Source organism: Talpa occidentalis, unplaced genomic scaffold, assembly GCF_014898055.3.
Source record: "Talpa occidentalis isolate TD23 unplaced genomic scaffold, MPIMG_talOcc4v2.1 talOcc4.16, whole genome shotgun sequence".
NCBI lineage: Eukaryota > Metazoa > Chordata > Mammalia > Eulipotyphla > Talpidae > Talpa > Talpa occidentalis.
This window is the reverse complement of record NW_023601653.1, coordinates 69,312,009-69,333,410: the sequence shown is the minus strand read 5'-3', so window position 1 is coordinate 69,333,410 and position 21,402 is coordinate 69,312,009. Positions and strand designations below refer to the sequence as shown.

The 21,402-nt window shown below is 43.8% G+C and overlaps 1 protein-coding gene and 1 long non-coding RNA gene across 8 annotated transcripts; one reads left to right on the top strand and one right to left on the bottom strand.

The window, feature by feature from the left end:
- Positions 1 to 4,117, bottom strand: LOC119248375 (uncharacterized). The gene is made up of 3 exons (XR_005125915.2): positions 3,857 to 4,117; positions 188 to 237; positions 1 to 85 (listed from the first exon to the last, which is right to left on the bottom strand). It is a non-coding gene; the product is annotated as an uncharacterized LOC119248375 (long non-coding RNA).
- Positions 4,118 to 4,297: 180 nt separating this feature from the next.
- PEX5 (peroxisomal biogenesis factor 5) lies at positions 4,298 to 20,789 on the top strand. 7 transcript variants are annotated; one of them, XM_037514410.2, is made up of 17 exons: positions 4,298 to 4,365; positions 4,950 to 5,112; positions 5,436 to 5,471; positions 5,736 to 5,868; positions 6,054 to 6,185; positions 11,303 to 11,408; positions 11,919 to 12,009; positions 12,409 to 12,519; positions 12,803 to 12,895; positions 13,249 to 13,368; positions 17,182 to 17,325; positions 17,540 to 17,610; positions 18,017 to 18,229; positions 18,549 to 18,714; positions 19,033 to 19,190; positions 19,366 to 19,586; positions 20,481 to 20,789. In XM_037514410.2, the coding sequence occupies exons 2-16, from the start codon at positions 4,966 to 4,968 to the stop codon at positions 19,565 to 19,567; spliced, it is 1,923 nt and encodes a 640-aa protein (XP_037370307.1). In that variant the 5' UTR covers positions 4,298 to 4,365; positions 4,950 to 4,965; the 3' UTR covers positions 19,568 to 19,586; positions 20,481 to 20,789. The 7 variants fall into 7 exon arrangements, with proteins under 7 accessions (XP_037370307.1, XP_037370308.1, XP_037370306.1 ...); XM_037514411.2 differs by having other exon boundaries at positions 13,273 to 13,368; positions 19,366 to 20,789; XM_037514409.2 differs by having other exon boundaries at positions 4,299 to 4,365; positions 19,366 to 20,789.
- The last annotated feature ends 613 nt before the right edge of the window (positions 20,790 to 21,402 follow it).

The window sequence follows — 21,402 nt, the reverse complement described above, 5'->3', positions numbered from 1 at the left end:
CCCTCAGCAGTGTACTTCGGTCCTTCTGCCTGCTCTGCTCCCTGCTCTGGCTCTGGTGAATTCTCTCGCCCTCCCGCGCTTCTGACTGTGCCCAGTGCATGTATGGACAAAAAACAAACAAAAAAACACATAAATAAATAAAATAAAACATGCCTCTATAAAAAAAAATAAAAAAAAAAGACTGTACCTTCACTGGCAATTTCCAGAGCATGGACTTCCCATTGCAATGCAATGTAACTGTCATTAAAAAACAAAAGAATCAAATCAGATGAGATGGTTCCTTCTTTTCCTCTTCCCCAATGTAAAGGAATAGAGAACTCAATACTTAACAAAGTTTACTCAAGACCAGTTGAGAAAGAAATAAGCTGCATCTAAATGAGATAAGAAAACTAGGTAAAATTCTGACTTGTGAGTTGGGTAAAACTATTAGTCAAAGGAACTGGGCTTAACCAATCTGTGACAAAGCAAATAGAACTCATCTTTTGAAAGGGGTTGCGAGTGTTCACTTGTGATTCAGACAGCACTGTCTTGGGAATAAGTAGCTCCCAAGTCTTGTGTTTTGGTCTCAAAACTCTAACCTTCATCTGTACTGTGATTCCAAAATTTTTTTTAACTGGAGTCATAAATTTATTGTGTCTAAAGTAATCAGAAACAATAAGTAGACATTAAAGTAGAATATGAGCTACTTTATTGGGTGGGGTGCAAGTCATATTAATTTTTATTGGGCACTGGAATTGAATGAACACACTCTATGAATGGCATAACAGAAGACCTGAGAATGAATACAATAAATCTTGTTTATTAGGGCTCTAGATCTTCTTTATTTACCTGCATCTACTAACTACCTATCAATTTAAAGCAGTGAATAAAAATGCACTAGGCTTCACCATGTGATTCCAAATTTAACCCAGTAATCTTGACCTACCCAGGCCAATCAATTTGCTTTTCAGAGGTGTGTAAAATGGCTTCATGAGTTACATGTTTGATGTTTGAGAGAATCTGATGTATCTTCTTCAATTTAGGAAGTAATGTTTTAGACTTGTGATTTTAGGAAGCCTAGAAAAATTTGCTGAAAGTTTATAAGTTTGATTTATTAGATTTACAGAACTGAATTAGATATAAGAAAGATTTTACCTGATAGGGTTGTTTGTGAGGCACTTCAGATGCTTTAAAATATAAATATTAACTGCATTGTAGTTTAAAATTATTTAAAACAATTTATTTTTAATTTAAATTATTTTTTGTCTTGCTAATTAAAAAATTATTTAGGTAACATTGGCTTACAATGCTGCACTTATTTTTAAAAAGGGAAAGTAAAGCATAATGTTTAAGAGCATGAACTCTGGAGCCAGACTGTATAGGACAAAGGTAAGCTAACTATGGTCTGCTTCCTCTCTTTGTATAGTCAGCAAGTTAAGAATGGCTTTAACATTTGCAAATGGTTGAAAAAAATCAAAAGAATAGTATTTTGTGACATGTGACAGTGATATAAGATTCAAATTTCAGTGTCTATAAAAAGTTTTATTGGCACATAGAGATGCTCATTTGTTTATGTATTGTCTGTGATAGCTTTCACGATATAGGAGTAGAGCTGAGTAGTTGTGTCAGAGATTGTCTGGTCTGCAAAGACAAAAATATTTTACTTCGGTTCTTTACACATAAAGTTCCATGCAGGTGCGGTGGCACACACCTGTGATCCCAACTAATCAGGAAGCTACGGCATGGGATCACTTGATCACAGGAGTTTTGGGCTATAGTGTGCTATGTGATGGGGTATTCCTGCACTAAGTCCAGCATCAATATGGTGACTTCCAGGGAATGGGGGACCACTAGGTGGCCCAAGGAGGGGAGAAGTGGCCCAGGTCGGAAACAGAGCTGGTCAAAGTTTTATGATGCTGGGGTAGGTTCCAATCACAGCTTTGCTATTTATTAGTAGAAAACTGGGTAAGTCATTTACCCCCTCTGAGCCTGAGATAATAAAAGTTATTAAGTTATTATGAAGGTTAAATACATCAGTATTTGAGAAGTGCTAAAAACAATGATTGGCATATAATACATACAGTTTAAGTGTCTAAAACTTGGAGGAATTTAACTCATTAAATTCAAATTAATCAAATATTAATGAAAGAATACATGAAAATGATGAATTTATTTTATAATAATAACTTTTGTGAACAGAATAAATGAAGTTGAATTTGGATTAACAAAATCTAGGATTTTAAATCAAGAACTTCAATCAACTAAGTACCCCAGTAATTCTATTAGTCCCTTCTTAGCCCCAGAGTCTGGCTTGGACTTGTGGGTCAGAAAATGGTGAAGAATTCTATGGCTTAGGAGACCAAAGCTTTCCAGCACTTACAAGCAAGGCATCTCTAATACTGGGAGGAAATGCTGTATAATGTGTAGGTATTTGGAATTCTGTCTGGATTGATTTTCTAGCTGTGTGATTATGGATAACTCTTATCTATAGTGGGGTTAGTAATACCTATTTCACAGGGGTATTATGAAGACTAAAGGCACTAAAGCACATAAAGTGCTTAGTACAATGCCTGGATTTTAGGAAGCATTGGCTAAACATCAGCTATCATTATTATCTTTCTCCCACAAGCTGGGCACATAGGGAGTTACTGCTAATCAGTTTTAAATTCCTAGCAGAACAGAAGGTTATGCATGTGATGTTTTGGGCTGTAGTGTGCTATGCTGATGGGGTGTCCCTGCACTAAGTCCAGCATCAATATGGTGACTTGATGTCAGAGCAATTCTGGGAAAAGTCCCTGTTGCTTTGATTTTTGGAAATTCTACCATAGCCTAGGCTTTCAGTTAAACATTGTTCTCTCCAGGGATCCTCTTGTTTAAAGTATGCACTTTCCAGGCATCGTTTTCCCTTTGGCATGGTTTAACTTATTAAGTAAGAAGTATTCTCATTACAGTGGCAGTCTGAGAACAGTGAACATGCAAAGGTTGGGATTTGTGTATCTCAGGGGAAAAGGAGGTATGGGGTCAGGGCCTCTGAAAGAAAGTGAAAAGTAAGTGAAAAGAACATTTGCAGAATCTTCAAGTCTGTTTGCTGTTCTGCTCCTTGAGATGACAAAGTAGCTGCCCTACCTTTCCAGGTATGAGTTTATTTATAGTCAAGCCCCTCAGGTCCCTGAGACCTCAACCTTTGAATCTGCAAGACAGCCAGGAAACGAGCCTGGGCCAGGGCGCCACCTGCTGTCTACCTGCCACCTCTCCTGTATCCTGAGATGGGATGACATGTCGCTCCTTTTGGCTCTCAGCCCTCATAGCTTATCTACTAGCAACTCCAAGTACCTCCTGCCCATCTTCATGACACCAAAAGTCCCTTGTTCTCAGAGCCAGGTGAGAGATCACGTTTTGTTTTCAGTGACCTTGAGGCTTGACACCAGAGCCAATTCTCTGGCAGATGGAGCGCTGGAGGCTTATTCCGTGATTAAATATCGTTTCTTGCAGCATGTATGTGCGTTCTTAGTCTGGAGCAGCAGGGATAAGGCCACCCACCACGGTGACCTTGGTCAGTGGAGAGAGAAAGATGAGAGGGGAGTGACTCATTCTGTACCTTCCCCATATATACCAGCTTGAGGTCTCACGATGCGTTGGACTTTATTTTAGTCTCCGGAATTTGTCATCATACAGTGTCCCTCCTCTCTCCCGTCTCCCCCACCCCCCGCCCGCCCCTCCATTGCGTAGAGGTGGCAAAGAGATTGGGGGCAGGCCTCTGTCTCCATGGAGACTGTGACGCTGCCCAGCTGGGGCAATTTGGAAGAGGAAAGGTCGGAAGGCTGGCGAAGGCGGCGGATTTGACACCCGAACTCCCGTGTTAGGGTCTTTTTCTTACCTGCCTGGGCGTTTAGGAAGATTAGTCCTTATTTTAGGCGAGAAACTGAGGCCCAGGAAGGGCATAGAATCCCCTTGGGTCGCAACGCGCCCTCCGGGAAGAGACGAGATGAGCTGAGCCCAAGATCTCGTACCCGTAGCTTTCCCCCAAATCTCAGGAAGAAATCTCTCCTCGCGCCATTCTTTGAGGTTTCCAAATAACAAATCCTAGCGTCCGCCATCCTTTGGAGCAGTCCCGGAGTCCACGCTCCAGGACTTCCCCTTTAAGACGGCTCTTCCCCTTTAATAAGATAGCAGCTCCTTCCGGCTCGCCGCGTCGCCGTCTTAAGGCCTCATCTTTTGAAACAGCTTCGCCAGGATACAGCCGTAGCGAGGCGGTGCAGGCCCCTTTAAGCCGGAGCCCCGCCCCTGACTCCCTTCCCTCCCCTCCCTTTCCCCTCCCCCTCCCTTTCTCCTACCCTCCTGGGCGATCCAGGTGCCCCGGCTGGTGGTGCGGCGCGGCGCGCGGCGGTGAGCACCAGGCTCCGGGGGCCCGGGGACACGACCCCAGGCTGCCCCCCTGCCCTTGCGGTGTCCTCGGGAGTCCCGGGGGCGGAGGAGAAGGGGTGGTCGGGAGCGCGGGAGACGGACCGGGACCGGCCGAGCGGGCTGGGCTCAGGTGACTTACGGAGAGGGAATGACCCCCGACGATGCACCCCGACGACGGGGCCGTGGGGTCTGGGCTTACGGCCTGGCGGCGGCCCCACTCCCCCTCGCTCGGCCCTCGCCCCGCTACTGCCCTTGCGGAATTGTTCACCATCGTCCCCAGGGGTCCAGGCCCTTCTGTGGGGTCGGCTGCCAGCCTGTCCCGCCACCCGAGACCGCAGTCGTGGAGGCCGCGGGAGGCCCAGGCCGAAAGTGGTCGCCTTTGCGCGGGTCGGGGGGCGGGGGGTGGCTTTGGAAACTGGGGGACGCGGCAGGAGGGCGCCGGGCCCCTCATGCCGTCCAGCAGAGGTGGAGGGTGGCCTGTGGCTAATTACCTGGGGCAGCAGGTACGGGCTGAGTTGTGGAAGGGTCTGGCTCCCGGACCTCAGTTTCAAACCTTTGCCCATCAGAGAGCTGGCGGTCACCATGGCAATGCGGGAGCTGGTGGAGGCCGAATGCGGGGGTGCCAATCCGCTCATGAAGCTGGCGGGGCACTTCACCCAGGACAAGGCCCTTCGACAGGAGGGGTTGAGGCCAGGCCCTTGGCCTCCAGGAACCCCAGCCTCGGAGGCGGTAAGTGTCCTCGAGGTGGAAAGCCTGGGGTGGAGGGTCCAGATGGACACTTTGGGATAACTGTCTTGTCATTGTTGCAAAAATAAAATGAGTGTTTACTTAATGAGTGTTTACTAAACATTATGCTAAGTACTGCACGTCTTTATGTAGATGAAGGGAACCATTTTATAGATGAAAAAACTAAGGCTCAGGGAAGTTTTGTGACTTGCCCAAGGTCATATGAATGGTAGAGCTGAAACTCTAACCCCTGTTTAACTGAGTTGCATTATCTGTGGTCTTCCTCATTGAGCCACATTGCCTGTCTTCTGTCTTTTCTGTATTAGGTCTCTAAGCCTTTGGGAGTCGCCTCTGAAGATGAGGTAAATATGCTAATGTATATTTCCATTGCATTTTCCTGTGACCCATTGTGTTTTTATTTTAAACTTGACTAACCCGTATTTCAATTGTTGGACTTTTCCTGACCAATGAGAGTTGCTCTAGCTGTTCAGATTGTTGTTTTAATATGTACTCTTTCAGTGCTTCCGAATCTGTAGTTTCTGTTTCCCTTGTAATTGACATTAGTATGCCCCTTCTAATGGGTCTTGTCTCTTGCTGAGTTCATTTTGCCATTTCTCTTCTGACAGTTGGTGGCTGAATTCCTCCAGGACCAGAATGCACCCCTTGTGTCCCGTGCCCCTCAGACCTTCAAAATGGATGATCTTTTGGCAGAGATGCAGGAGATTGAACAGTCAAACTTCCGCCAGGCACCCCAGAGAGGTGGGTCTGGTGGGAGTGGAGATCACTGTGTTCTGTATAGATAGGCCCGCATGGATGGTGCTGGCTTTGGGGAACTGAAAATCAGGTGAACACAAAGGAAACAGCTTTCATGCGCTCTCAGGGTACCTTAGGTGGGATGAATGAAATGTATTTCTTGTCTTTCATAGTTCTTTCTCTTTCTTAAGCCCCTGGCGTGGCAGACTTGGCTTTGTCTGAGAACTGGGCCCAGGAGTTTCTTGCAGCTGGTGATGCGGTGGATGTAACTCAGGATTATAATGAGACAGACTGGTCCCAAGAATTCATCTCTGAAGTTACAGGTGAGGCTTGTCATGGGGAAATTTAGAATGGTTCCTATGGGGCAGTCCCAGTTCTTTACTGTTCCTCCACTACATCTTAGGATATGGAGTGATTTTAGCTGCTTATAACTTTTCATTTCTATAGGTCATGAACAGTCATGAACCTGATTTCCCTTAGGAGGTAATAGGGAATTGAAGTTTATATTAAACAGAGGACTGAGTTTGAATTGGAGAAGAGATTTTGGAATATCAGAGAGAGAGGCGAGAACATGAGAAGTTAGGTGTACTTTTTGTTTTGTAGAATTTAATCACTATAGTTTGGTGGAGAGAATCCACAGATTGGCTTGAAGGCAGTGTTGATCAGGAAGAGAGAACTGTTCAGCCTGGCCCGTGGGATTCTGGCATTATGTCATCTTGAACAGAGATGGGGCCTTGGAGGTGCAGTTGTGAATTTCAGGGGCCTGAAGTATAACCTTGGGGGCAAACACTGTACCCTGGTGATAATAATAAAAGTTAATAATAGCTAATGTTTAGTTACTGTGTTCCAGATTTTGTATTAAGAATCTTAAATGCATTGTATGTTTAATCCCCAGATCGAGGTAGTAATTGTTTTTATCCCCAGTTTATAGATAAGAAAACTGAAGCTTGGAGGTTAAGTCACTTCTCCAAGGTGATACAGCTGTGTAAATGTTGAAGTTGGGGTCTCAGTGTGGGTTGGAAGGTTCCAGACCCTGTGGGCTTAGCCATGCACTTTACTAGCCAGGCCTGCATCTAAAACTTTGCAGCATCCCAGCCTAATTTTCCCTCTTTCAGCTCATTCTTGCTCACTGCACCCTGTGGGATTCAACTTTTACCCCTTAGCCTCTCTGATAAGGGGCTTGGAGAAAGGTATTCTCTTCAGTGCTCCTCTTCCTTTTTTCCTTTTTTTGGGCCCCTTTGTAGCAGTTGCTGCAAAAGGCATTGTTAAGACAATTGATTACTGCTTAATACAGGCTGTGAATTTGATAATAGTGTTGAATCAATATTAAAATTTCAGATTTTGATAATTGCTCTGGTTATGCAAGATTGTATATATATGTATATATATATATACACACAGACACACATACATATACATATATACACATCTGTGTGGGTGGAGTGGGGAGAGAGAACCAACTTTCTTCCTAATTGCTTTCAAAGAGGATTGTTGCTAGTCTTTTTCCAATTTGAGAATATGGGAATAAGAAGAGATAAAAATTAAGGAAGTTACAAGAATTCTAGACTCTTATTGTGCTCATATCACATAGTTCCTGAATTTTCTTGACATGATTAAGGGAACTAATTGGTTTCTCATCCCATCATTTTTATTCTAAAAATTGGGCTTCCTCCTCTCACTGGAGAAAACCTGAAGTCCAACAGCAAAGACTCACTTTATATAATTAAAGGTACTGGTCTTTTATCATGACTCCCATCCTACCTGGAGTTAAGGTTGAACAGTAGATGTTCTTGGTTTTATTAATAGTGGTGTTCTTAAACCCTTGTGGTTGTCAGAGTAACATGAGATCGATATTCCTCCCTGTTTCATAGATAAGGCATCTGAGACTTGGAAAGGTTAAACACTTTGCCCAAAATCATTAACAGAGATGACATTCAGACTCATATCTGTCTGACTCTAGACTCCATACTTAGCACCATTACATTGTCACTGAAGATGATCTTTGTGGAATCACCTCGAATGAAAAATCTGAATTATAACAAAGACTCTCCATCAGAACAAGGCTCAATTTTCATACAAACCTTAGATTTAAATGCTGTCTCTTATCATGGAGAGGCTTCTGTTATAATGTGGGCCTCAGTCATTTTTGATAATTCAAAAAAAAAATCATTTCTTTATGAGCATTGAGATTTGATGAGATTTTTGTTTTAGTTACCTGAATTGCTTGCAGCTTAGGGAAATCTTCCTTACCCTGAAAAATAACTTTAATAAAGTGTGTTTGACCTTATGTGTTAAATCCTTTTTGGAGTCTCTTTCTGCTTTTGTTTTGAACATCCTTTTGGAACTATGCCTGGAAAGCTGGGAATGAAAGTTGGACTGTTTGGAGTCTGCCTTCGTAAAACTGTTAGCCTGCAGGAGTATGTCGCTTTATATGTAGTGAACTTTCAGTATTTATTGAATGAATGAGTAGAGATCTGGGAGAAAGACCTAAAGGGAATTGATTTTCTAGTAACTCATTTTTTTTTATTAACCTCAGCATTTATGGCTGGTTTTATTGCTGATAGTGGTTACTGTGGATTAATAGAATTTAAGATGAGAGAAGTTTATATTCAAATCCTTATTATTTTATATCCTCATTGTTAGAATTCTAGAATCACGTTTAAAAGGAACTTAGAAGCTCAGTTTTTTTTTGTTGTTGTTGTAATGTTTTATTTGGAAATAATTCATGTTTCACTGGAAGTTGCAAAAAAAATACAGGCAGGTTCTGTGTGTTCTTCACCCCACCCCGCCCCCATCATTTTATAACAACATTTTGTGTGACCTTTTGTTATGTGTGATATGAGAATCAGAAATTGCCATTGGTGCAATCCAGAGAGCTTTCTAGATTTCACAGTTTTACAAATCCCCATTAGTGTGTGTATTTAGTTTTATGTTCATTTATCACATGTGTAGATTTGTGTAACTGTCACCACAGTCAAGGTAGAGATGGAATCTGCACCCCCTCACACCAACCCCAAATCTCCTGGGCTCAATCCTTGTCAGTCTTGCAGATTGCTCAGCTCTAAGGATAGAACTCATCATTCAGGGGATTTGAATTTAGACAGCCTTGGCTAACGTGATGTGAGGCTCATGCAGTAATCATGAGGGAGAAACCTGGCTTCCATAGGAAGAGCATAGGAAGAGCAGCTGTCAGCAGAAGCTGAAGGTGATTGGCAATAGAGCTCCCCCGGTGACAGAGAAAGAGGCTGTGGAGTAAGGGACAGTAATCTCATTGTGATGTTTTCTACTTTTGGCATGGGTTTGCCATGAGCAGACAACAGTGATAGTGATGGCTAATATTTGTTACTATGTGTTTTCTATATGCATTATTTCATTTGTTCTCCATACTCTCCCCTGTGAGGTAGCTGTTATTATCTCTATTTTATAGATAAAGAAAGGGAAACATAGAGGTTTAAGTAACTTATCTGAAGATGGACAAAGAATAAGTGACGACTTGGGAATTGAATTCGGGTAGGCTGATTCTGGATCCATCACTGTGCTGTTTAGCAAACACAAACTTTCATGCATAAAGGTAGCAAGTTCTGAGTTTTTGACTCCTGAATCTGGGGTACATGTGCCTAGATGGAGTGAACGCACAGTGAGAAGCTACATGAGGCCAGTGTTCTGAATTGGGTATTTGGTATCTAAGTTGTTGGTTCTCAGTCTACTAATCTGCATGACCAGGATACCCCCTTCTGTAGACCTGAGTTGCTTCAATTTCTGAGGCATCCAAATAAATCTTATTTTCTGTAAGATTTTCTTAAGAAATATTGTGAAGGCCATGTGGTATTTTTGGTTATTTTATTTTGACTCCATTATCAGAATGGGGTCTCAGTGCCAGAAATTTCAGAATCTTGTGGTTAATATGGCCAAATACCAAATTAGAACTATTTGAGGATGACTTCTCTCACCTTTGAGGTTTTTTCTAATTATTTCATGTCTGTTTTGAAGTCCCAGGTGCTTTGTATTTTTTCTGTTGCTTCTTGTCCTTGAGAAGAGCATTTCTCAGTAATTCAAGGAGCACTTGTGGCCAGAATAGAGCTTTTACAAAAATACTCCAGTTGAGAGCAGGGAGTGAGGGAGAGTAAGGAGGAGGGAGTGCTCATTTTTCAACAGTCGGGTGAAGGGACTGGAGGCATTATACAGTCTATTTAAGTACTCAGCATCTCCTTATTAGGTCTCCATTCCTCAGCCAACAGCCTAGCTGGGGCAAAAGAGAAAGAGAAATGATGCCTGTAAGAACTGTGGGTGTAAGTATTGAGAGTCCATGATCAAAAAAAAAAAAAAAAAAATCATCAGCCACATCTTTTATTATATTCATAATATATTACTTACAAATAGCTATATTCTAAGAGTCTTGGTGCTTTGTTCATTCAAATTTTAACAGTACTTTCTCATGTTGAGATTACTGTGTTGAAATTATTCAAAGTTTCAGGTAAATGGAATAGAAAGTTCTGCTATACATTGATAGTGAGGGGATAAGTCTGCCTTCTCAGTGTTAAAAGCAATGGCAGATCTTTACATTGGGGATAAAGACAGGGTCACAGTTTCAGTTTCTGGTTTGTAAGGATACGGTTGCAAAGCCAGAAGGAGAGAACACTGCAGGCACATGCCTTCTCTGTGTTTACCCATTTTCTAGGACTCTGTTGAATAATCTGTCTCATTGCTTTTGTTTTCGGACTTCAGTGGAGGCAAAGTCCTTGGGGTTGAGAAACAGTTCAGCACTCTCATTCCATCTGTTGCCTTGATGTGTTTATTCTGATGTTGTTGCAGTGCCCTTTCCATCAGAGCTGCTAAAGCTATTACTAGAATTAGTCTTTTAAAAGTATGCCCTCAAAACTAATCAGAATTGATAGAAGTCAGCGTAGTGTAGTGTGTATTTGTGGGGAGTAGGGGCCTGAGTGAGCCTCCCAGGGAACTGTGCCCTAGCGTTCCTCCTTTTGGATCCTCTTAGTAGGTGTGGAGAGGTGAAATATGAGGCTCCTTATGTTGGGATGCTGTGAACTCTGTAGGTAGAGAACAGACCAGAGGTTTGATTAAGAACCAGGATTCCTTAGCTCTTTACCAGTCCCAAGCAGTTTCTTCCAGGAGGAAGGAGGGCCTAGTGCCTGCCTTTTTCCTTTTTTTTTTTTTTTTTTTTTTACTGAGGTACCATGTTCTTCAAGCAAAGGGTTTCGTTCTTAATCCATTTCCAAGTCTCCTTACTGAGCAATGCTCAGTAAATTTCTGCTCTAGGCCCCTTGGAAGTGGGAGTGGGTTGAAAACTTAGATGAGGGTCTGAGGGGTCCAGCAGGATTTTGTCTGCTTTGGCTTATTTCACAGGACCAGTTGGCATGTGTACTGTCCCTTCCCCTTGTTCCCCTCTGAACCCCCTGTGACTTCCCACCTCTGCTCCTTGCAGATCCTTTGTCTGTGTCCCCTGCCCGCTGGGCTGAGGAATATCTAGAACAGTCAGAGGAGAAACTGTGGCTGGGAGAGCCTGAGGGAACAACCACCACTGACCATTGGTGAGTCTAGCTTCTTCCTGCGAGAATGATCCCAGTGAAGGGAGTATTGGGCACGTCCCTGCCTCCCACCTTCTCCAGGCTTCCACATCCTCACACTGCCTGGCAGCGCCCTCATTTTCTGCATTGAAGTTTTTACTTGTATTATTACCTCTATGAATTTATGTCTTGGATATAATCAAATCAAGAATTTTAACTGTCCTACCAAGAGTTCGTAATTTTACCTTAAGTACCCTGTTCCCTTTTATATTTGGAGCCTGAAACTATCTATTCCTTCTCTGCAAAGATATGTTTGGGAAAGGGAGAAGGAAAAGGAGGTAGCTAGCACCTTGTCACTCCTACCCAGTGTCCCTTAAGTAAATTAGAATTTGTACGCCCTTATGAAGAGAGTGAGGAAGTGTCATCCTCACTTACCCCCACAGGAATTGTAATTGCCATGGGTCAGGAGTGGGGAGTTGCCTGGGAAGTGGTGGCAGATTAGCCTGTAAAGTGTGCGGCCCCTCCCTGTTCCAGGTATGATGAGTATCACCCTGAGGAGGACCTGCAGCACACGGCCAGCGACTTTGTGGCCAAGGTGGATGACCCCAAACTGGCTAACTCAGAGGTGAGCCACATCCCACTGCTGCTTTGCCCAGCAGAGCTGGTCCTGGAAATCAAGTCTTGCTTCTTTTATCCCAGTTTACTTTGAGAAGAAGGAGATGAGATCTCAGGTCTGCTCCTTCCTGTCTGGAGAACAGAGACTTAGGACCTGCCTCTTCCTGCCAACGTTCTTTCCCTCATTTCCTTGTCTGTTCATCCTTTCTCCTTTCTGTGCCTTCTCAAATCTTTCAAGCCAGAGATCCCTTTCATTTTGCTCTCTACTTTTTCCAGGGTCATAGTGTATCTTGTCTGCAGCTAGAGATGGTCAGGGGAAGGGGCAGGTGCAGGCACTCCTCAGGCTTGGTTGAGAGTGCACCCCTGGAAGTCCTCTCCCAAGCGGCCTATGTGTGTCTCTGTGCCCCAGTTCCTGAAATTCGTGCGGCAGATTGGCGAGGGGCAGGTGTCCCTGGATTCCGGTGCAGGGTCTGGCCGAGCTCAGGCAGAACAGTGGGCAGCAGAGTTTATACAGCAGCAGGTAGGACATTGTCACCTCCTAGCCCTACTTCAGAGGTGCTGGTGCCCCAGGTCTTGGGTTTCAGTGTTCAGTGGTTTCAGATGGGGAAGGGATTTTATTGACAACTTGTCTTGGTAGCATCTAGGTCCTGATTGGGTGGGAAAGAGATTCTGAGGTTGTTCTTCTCAGAAGGTCCAGGTTGGACTAAATACTCACGAGAGTATTTAGTAATACTAAAGAGTAAATACTCACTATTTAGATGGTAGGAAGTTGGTGGTGGTGTAACCATCCTTCTTTGTCACAGGGTACATCAGAAGCCTGGGTTGACCAGTTCACAAGACCAGCAAACACATCTGCTCTTGATGTGGAGTTTGAACAGGCCAAGTCAGCTCTAGAGGTGAGGGCAGCTGGTGTAGGAGGGCTGCCCAAGAGAAAGCACTGTCAAGAGAATGGGCCTATCAACATCAAAGATATGAGCGTTCAAACAGTGTTTCTGGGTCACCTGTGTCAGAACTGTTGGGTGGGCTGGGTGCCTGTCAGAAATGCAGATTCCTGGGCATCACCTCAGACTGTTGAATGAATCTGGTGGGTAGGATCTCGGAATCTGCATTTTAACAACTCTTCAGATAATTCTTAAATACTTTGAAATTTAAGAATTGCTGCCTTCGGGAATCCATCCTAGTGTTGCTGAGGGTGGGTGGGGTGGTAGTCATGATGGATCTCCTTCTACCTGCCTTCCCTTCCTTACAGTCTGATGTCGATTTCTGGGACAAGTTGCAGGCAGAGTTGGAGGAGATGGCCAAACGGGATGCCGAGGCTCACCCCTGGCTTTCTGACTATGATGACATCACATCTGCTTCCTATGATAAGGTAGGAACTGGGTTTTTAGGTTGCAGGGTTTCCTTATCTGTTTTAATACTGAATTTGAAGGGTGTCCATTTTTAAGTAATTTTTTTTCTTGAGCTTCTTTTCATGAAGGGAAGTCTGAATCATCCCCTTACCCCTGCTCTCCTGGCCATTGAGTGTGCGCTTTATTCTTGGCATGGGAAAGTTGATAACAGACCACCCTGAACAAATAACGATAGTGCAGTGATACAACACTTAGGATAGAGCTTTGCAGATGGTGTGTTCAGGAGCTCTGCTTTGGAGGTTGATCGAGAACATTTTGAGAAGATGAATTCCTTCAATAGAGAGTGCTAGGTGGTAATCTTACCTCTCTGCCTCCACGCCTTAACATCTATTTGCCTTTTAACTTGTCAATTTATTTTAAATTCTAATCTCTGCCTGGAGGCACTAACCCTTTGCCCCAATTTAGTGTGTTTTTAGAGGATTATATTGAGTAACTTAAATGTTAGGAAAATTGCCCCACAGTCATTGGTGAAAGATGATAGAATTTTGCATATTGCATATACCTATTGATTGAGAAGTGTATGTTATTTCAGGGGTAACATGGTGGAAAAAATCTGTAGGTTTTAGGTGATGTGGTTAATAATGGAACTCTCCTGAGTCGAAACATAAAGGGGAAAGGAGAGAATTAGATAATTGTTTGGTTTTGAAAAAGACAAAACAGGACTGGGGAGGTGTGTTGCAATGTCTTTTTCTAAGCTCAGATCGAGTTGGAAAGAATTCTGGGACTAAGTCCAGCAGGGCCTGTGAGGTAAAGTAGAATGCTGGAGATATATCTTGATACAAGGGAACTGTACAAAGATAGGAAGAATGAAGTTCAAGATAACTTTAAATAAAAGACTGGGATTTGAAAGCCAAGTACTAGGAAAATGCTTTTGTTCATTATTTTGGCCTGTTTCCTGAGACCTATCCTGTGATATAATAGAAAAGAGAGTTTATGAGCTTATTTCTTGGGACAGTGCCCTATGTTTTGGCATCATAAGTTTTTTCTTTGGAATTCTAATAAAGGGGAATTGAAAAAAATCCCTGGGATAATTTGTATTAATAATTATTAATAATTAATTTGAGTTTATTTGTATTAACAATTTGACAAGTTGTACAGGCCCCGTCAATGACAAGTTGACAAACTTATAAACAACAAGTTACAAATTTTAGGTAAGAATTTCCATGCTTTTGAGAAGTATAGACACAGCACTAATTTCATCTGAGCTGTATTTCCTCTTAACATTTTTTGCTCCCATATTAATGACATGGCTAGGTGAGATGTAAATTTTGATTCAAGCTTAAAAATATAATTATGTTTTTAGATTCCTGAACTCTTTGAAATCATTGCTACCTTAGGATATTGTGAACTTAGTATTAGAACTGTTTGTATTAATATTCCACAAAAATGTGCTGTCCTTTGTTACTCATTGGTAATGAACAATTTAAATTTTATCTGGCTTTGTGCTAATTAATATTGAATTAGCTCTCAGTAGTAATTTTTTTTCAAATGTGGCTCTGACTGTGTCAGGTAAATTCATGAATGTACCTTTTTTTTTTGTGGGACCCTCACTGGTGGCTGGGGATCGAACTGGTGCTGCAGAGGCTGCAGGCAGCCTCGCAACCCAGCGCTCAACCGCTGCGCCACCAGGGGAAGCCCATGAATGTACCATTTTTTATTGATTGCCCTTAAATGTTCAAGATAACACCTATAGCTGAAGCAGCTATTGTATATTGTTGGCAAAAGGAGAAGTTTCTGTGATGTGACAGACTCATAGAAGTGACCCTATACCTACAATATGGACCTCTCAGATTTTGGAATAGACCAGACAGTAGAGCTGACCTGATGGTTAACTGGGGAGACCCCAGGCATTCCTTGGGTGTTGCAGGTTTCTCTGGAGTACTCTTTTTTCCATCTACACAGATCTTTTAATTTTGAAACTGTCTTTCTGTTAGCAATTAGTGGAACCCCAAGATGCATAGGGGGCATGAATGAGAGGATGCTTAGGCTGCCTGTGGCTGCCAGGTCATGGCACTGTCACATTGTCTTCTGAGGATCTTGTCTGTTTAGGATAAGTACTTTCTGCTTTTTGTCAGGCTTTGGTGAATATTCCTAGCTGATGTTCTCAGTAACTCTGAGAGGAAGGAATTACTTTCATTAGGAAATTGTGTCTTAGATGACAGTCATGTTTCCTACAGGTGGCTTAACACGTGGATTGCTGATGGACATAGTTGAGGTTGAATGCAGAAGGGTTTATTTTGTTGAACTCCGGCTGTCCACATTGGGGCTTGGCAATCTGGCCTGCCATCTGTTTTATGTGTCCGTGAGCTGAGAACAGTTTTAACATTTTAAATGGGTTTAAAAGGAAAAAGGTAATATTTTGTGATGTGAAAATTATCTAAGATTCAAATTTCAGTGTCCATAAATAAAGTTTTATTGGAACACAGCTGTGCTTATTTGTTGATAGATGGTCCACAGCTGCTTTCTCATTAGGTAGAGCAGAGTAGATGTGACAAAATATTTATTAGAGAAATGTCCCATGAATATAATCTACTCTTAATGTGGACGTACTTTTTATGTGTTTAGCCCAAAGCCATTTCCTATAATGTCTGGTTTCCTAAAAAACCTCCATTGTAATAACTTCATTTCTGTCAACTACAGTTTGCATCTGGTAGCTTTTGATGGTTTGGAACTTTGCTGATAGATTTAAGTGCTTCTGGTTCTTTAGCACTTTCCTAATAATGAAGGGCTTCCTTCATATCTTTATCATGTACAGTTTCATTCTAATTTGTTCCTAACTCCATTTAAAGGGATTCTGCCTGGTATTTTGCATCCTGTTTTCATTCTGGTATATTGTTTTGGGATGAAAACCATTTACTCCTCAAAAAAGAGCGTTTTATTTGCTTTTTTCAACACACACAGCTTACTGGTGACTGCCATTGTACCACATGACCTCACTGCCTTACATGAAATACTGGTTGTTCATGAAAGCTTCATACATAACATCATGCTTCTTCCCTCAAATGATACCTTCTCAGCTAGAGGAGACTAGTGTCTTTCTGAAGCATTTTGGGATCTAACTTTTATTTACTATCAGATACAGATTAAAAATCGGGGGGGGGGTGCAATTGCATGGGGAATATAACCAAAATGAAAATGCATACATTGTGCAAAGATGAAAAAAGATGTAAGAATTATGCAAAATAAAATATTTAAATTAAAAAAAAAAGAATGAAATTGATAAATAAATAATTCAACTGCTTGGAACACCTGTATCCAGTTAGGATGTGTAATGACTCCAGGAGTGGGGTGAGAGTTAATTTGCAAGGCAGGGCCTCTGACTCCAAAATCCATTTTCATGTACTTTATCACACTGTTGGGGGTAATGAGAAATGCCCTTTGAATAGCCAAGGAATACTTATTGCATTACTATAAGAAGATCCAGTTAGAAATGTCTCTTGTCCAGTGATGAGACGTCAAGGGAGTGGAAATACAGGCCTATAAAGACTTCTTAAATTATAGCTTAATAAATCAAACTTATTCCCAACATTGCTCAGTTTGGAGGCTTGCCTAGCTCTCCAGTTACTATGAAAGGAGACAGTAGTGTAAACACGATACCAAGTGATGTTAGCCCTAGTCATAGGTGCTGTCCTTTTCAATATGAAAATTTGCCACATTTTTGGAGGTGTTAACTTCTTTTCTTCCTTTGTTTTGGTTGTCGTCACCCATTCCTGCTGCCCTGACTATGGTGGTGCTCTCTTAGTTGGGTTCTCACTGGCTTCTCTTCTTGTTAGGGGTACCAGTTTGAGGAGGAGAACCCTCTGCGTGACCACCCCCAGCCTTTTGAGGAAGGGCTGCAGCGACTTCAGGAAGGTGACCTGCCGAATGCTGTGTTGCTGTTCGAGGCAGCTGTGCAGCAGGATCCCAAGCACATGGAAGTGAGGGACTCAGCATTCTGACTTCAGAGTAGAGACCACTTCCTCCAGTTTTGAGGGAGATCCCAGAGAGGAGTACAGATGCACTAGAGCCTGGGTGATGGCTTGGGGTGGGGATGCAGGGATGAGAGTGAGATGGTGGGGTGGGGGTGGAATCCAGAGGATGGGAGGATGGAAAGGTGAATAAGGGGTGATGGAATCATCAACTTCTCTTTAGGCTTGGCAGTATCTGGGTACCACACAGGCAGAGAATGAACAAGAACTCTTAGCCATCAGCGCGCTGCGGAAGTAAGTACACTGTAGGAAGGGAGGTGGTGCCTCATGCTACAGAGTCTTCAGATAATAGGAGCCCAGACCCAGGTCCTTTTCTTCTTTCTGGCTGCTCATGAGACTCTTCTCATGATGAAACTCTCAGGTTTGGAGTGAATTTGAGCTGGTTCCATTCCTTCATCAGCTTTTGATATTATTTATTTGTGGGTCCCTGGCTGGTTCCTTGGCTGTTAAAACTTTCCCCTTGTCAGATCTGTAACTTACTTTATCCACTCACATGTCGAAGATTCTTCTAAGTCTTATCCTGACTGTATTGGCAGGTGAGGCCAGGTGACTGCATTCTGAAGCTTGGCTCAGCTCCCAGGGTACCAGTGGGTGCCGTTGTTACTGCAGATACTAGCTCTGCCTGTCTCTGTCCAAACAGGTGTCTGGAGCTAAAGCCAGATAACCTGACAGCACTGATGGCGCTGGCTGTAAGCTTCACCAACGAGTCCCTGCAGCGACAGGCCTGTGAGACCCTGCGAGACTGGCTGCGCTACACACCTGCCTATGCCCATCTGGTGGTGCCTGGTGAAGAAGGGGCCGGTGGGGCAGGGCTGGGCCCCAGCAAGCGCATCCTGGGATCTCTGTTGTCGGAGTAAGTGTGAGGGCTTCCTGGACGACAGCGGGAACCTGAAGCCCAGCAATAAGACCCTGATTTGGGAAGTTTGGATAGATGGAGGATCTAAGAGTGGGGTGGGAGACCCAGAATGGACTTGAAGGAGGTTGGCATTCTATCGTGCAGTGTGGATGGAATAGAAAAAACAGGTTTCTGAATTAGAGTTTGGAAGTAGGAGGGTTGGCTGGTGGCTTGAGCCTTGGGAATATGATTGACTAAATAATTACTTGGAGGGGTAGGTAATATACCTATATTACTTACCTATATTATCTTCCCACCTCCTCTTTTGCTTGTCCAGCTCCCTATTTCTTGAAGTGAAAGAACTCTTCTTGGCAGCTGTGCGCCTGGACCCCACGTCCATTGACCCAGATGTGCAGTGCGGTCTGGGAGTCCTTTTCAACCTGAGTGGGGAGTATGACAAGGCGGTGGACTGCTTCACGGCTGCCCTCAGTGTTCGTCCCAACGTGAGCCTAGGGAGGAGTGGGAATGGGGCACGACTTTTCTCAGAATGGCGCGTGGGGACCTTTGGAATCAGGGGACATTTCATTCCAGGGCTCCATGTGCTGGTGGCTGTGGGAGGAGTGGGGGGGGGGGCACAGGCCATCTGGACATAGGGGAGTGTGCAGGGGTGAGAGCCATGACATCGTGGCCGCGCTGTGAGCTGTTGAGAAAGGAAGGGGATGGAAACCATCAGCCAAATAGTGGTGAACCTGGGGCAGAAATGGGCAGAATTTGATGTGAGTCTGGCTTATGATTCTCATTCTTCTCCACCCCTATCCCAGGATTATTTGCTGTGGAATAAGCTAGGGGCCACCTTGGCCAATGGAAACCAGAGTGAAGAAGCAGTAGCTGCGTACCGTCGGGCCCTCGAACTGCAGCCTGGCTACATACGGTCCCGCTATAACCTGGGCATCAGCTGCATCAACCTGGGGGCTCACCGGTGAGAGGACCTACTGGATAATGAGTGAATGAGCTTTCCCTGCTTCGCCCTCTTCCTCATTCTCTGATCCTGTTACTTTTCTAACTAGCCTCCACTTTCTTTCTCAGGCCAACTAACTGACCAGACTCCTTCCATTGGTGTTTGGCTCATTGGCTTTCATTTCTCTTTCCTACAGGGAGGCTGTGGAACACTTTTTGGAAGCCTTGAACATGCAGAGGAAAAGCCGGGGTCCTCGGGGTGAAGGGGGCGCCATGTCAGAGAACATCTGGAGCACCCTGCGTTTGGCATTGTCTATGTTAGGCCAGAGCGATGCCTATGGGGCAGCTGATTCCCGAGATCTGTCCACCCTCCTGTCTATGTTTGGCCTGCCCCAGTGACAGTGGGATGGGCTGCCCTGTGAGTGTCTGCCTGGAGGGGTCCCCGCTCTGGATGTGACTCCCTCTCCCCAAATGGGCCTACCAAGGGGGTGGGCTGATGATCACAAGCGGTACGGCCTCTCAGGAACGGCCTCAATGTAGGGGTGGGTAGTCTCTTCTAGTTCCTGCACAATTGTGGGAAAACGAGCTGCGGTGTCTTGAGTCCCTTGGTGATTCAAGGGCTGTGCATCCAGCTACAGATCTCTCTGCTCATCGTGCCCTTTCTTGGTGCTGCTTTTTGGGTAGGACCCAAAGATATAGGGTGACTGTTGTCATCAGCTGCCATTTCTGAGAGGGTCCACCACATTTGTAATGTCTGTCCCTTCTCCACTTGTACTGGGAGTTGATAATTGCACGGCTTCCTTGGGCAGCTGTGCGTTGGGGGTTCCTCTACCATGCACCTCTGATGACTGTGTCTAGGATGGGATGTGTTAGGAGTTGGCCTGGTTGATTAAAGCGTTGATTTGACCCAGCAGAGCTGAGTTTTGAAGGGGGTCTCATAGTTGTGTCATTCTTGAACCTCTCCCGGTGAATGCTCAGAGTCCTTGCATACGGTGCTGTGCTCACTAGTGCTGCCGGCATCTTAGGGGCCTCAGGAGCTGTTGGGTCAGTTCTGCAGAGTGTGGGGAGGAGGAAGGCTGCTTTGTGGAATGAACCTTCTGGGGACCAGATGGGCTTAGATTGGGGGCTTCGGTGGGAGGATGGTGCTAGTGGGATGAGAGAGTGAGGTGTGCAGCCATCCTCCTCTGAGAAAGACCTGTGAGTAGGACTTGAGCTAACTCTCCAGAAAAGTGGTCCAGGAATTGCAGATTCCTGGGGAGGGAGGGTTTAGTGTTACCATAAGCCTTTGCAGTACTTCTTGAAATGTTTCTAGGGGAAAGCATTGAAAAATCCGCTTCCCTCATAAAACCGGCACAAGGTGAAGATTGAGGGAAGATGAAGGAGCACCTTGGATCCTTCTCAACTGTCCCCTGTGTGGGGAGACGCACTGACCCCCAGAAATGACTGCTGAGCCTCCCGCCTTGTCTTCAGTCCTAGTGATCAGAGAGATGCTTTTTTAACCACCATGGTCCCAAGGTTCCATCTTGAAATTTATTTTTCTTTGTATGAATATGTGTAAATGATTTAAAAATAAAACTGTAAAATATTTGTATGAAGAATAAATGGAACTGAGTTGGATATGTGTTTTCCCAAGCGTGAAGTTGGGGTAGTGGGAGGTGGGTTGATGTTTGGAACATGGGTATTCAGCGGTTCCTTTTCTCTCTCTCAAAATCTCAGTGGTATAGTGATTATCCAGTAATCACTGAGCACCTCCTGCATGCTAGGCACTGAATAAGATGGACAAAGTCCTGGTGTTCATGGAGCTTGTGGTTTAGCAGAGAGACGGGTTAACTATCATGCAAGTTTTTACACTTATGTTACTGTAAAGGAAAATGTGGGTGCCATATAATTGGTATTTTTATTATGACTTACCCAGGAGGATTTTGTAGTTTGTCAGTGTTTAGGGCTTCAGCTGACTCTACTGGGTTTTATCAGACAAGATGGGTACCTATCCTAGAACAAAATTTCTAAATATCAACAAATATTTGTATTTGAAGATAAATGGCTATGACTACATTAGAATTGAAAAGAAAATGTCAGTACTAGTTCAGTGAAATACCGCTTAGCTATTTAATTTATGGAAAAATTTCCAAGACAGTAAGTGCTAAAGATATGAGAAAGAAAAGATTAGCCAACTATTTACAGATCATCTTAAGAAAATGCTTTGAGGGAGAATAAGGAAATATCCCAATATG

What these genes read in the sequence shown, in the direction of transcription:
- PEX5 (XM_037514410.2), top strand. Translation starts at nt 4,966, where the DNA reads ATGGCAATGCGGGAGCTGGTGGAGGCCGAATGCGGGGGTGCCAATCCG. An exon ending in CCGCCAGGCACCCCAGAGAG is followed by an intron (nt 5,869 to 6,053) that starts GTGGGTCTGGTG and finishes CTCTTTCTTAAG; the next exon opens with CCCCTGGCGTGGCAGACTTG. An exon ending in ATTCATCTCTGAAGTTACAG is followed by an intron (nt 6,186 to 11,302) that starts GTGAGGCTTGTC and finishes TGCTCCTTGCAG; the next exon opens with ATCCTTTGTCTGTGTCCCCT.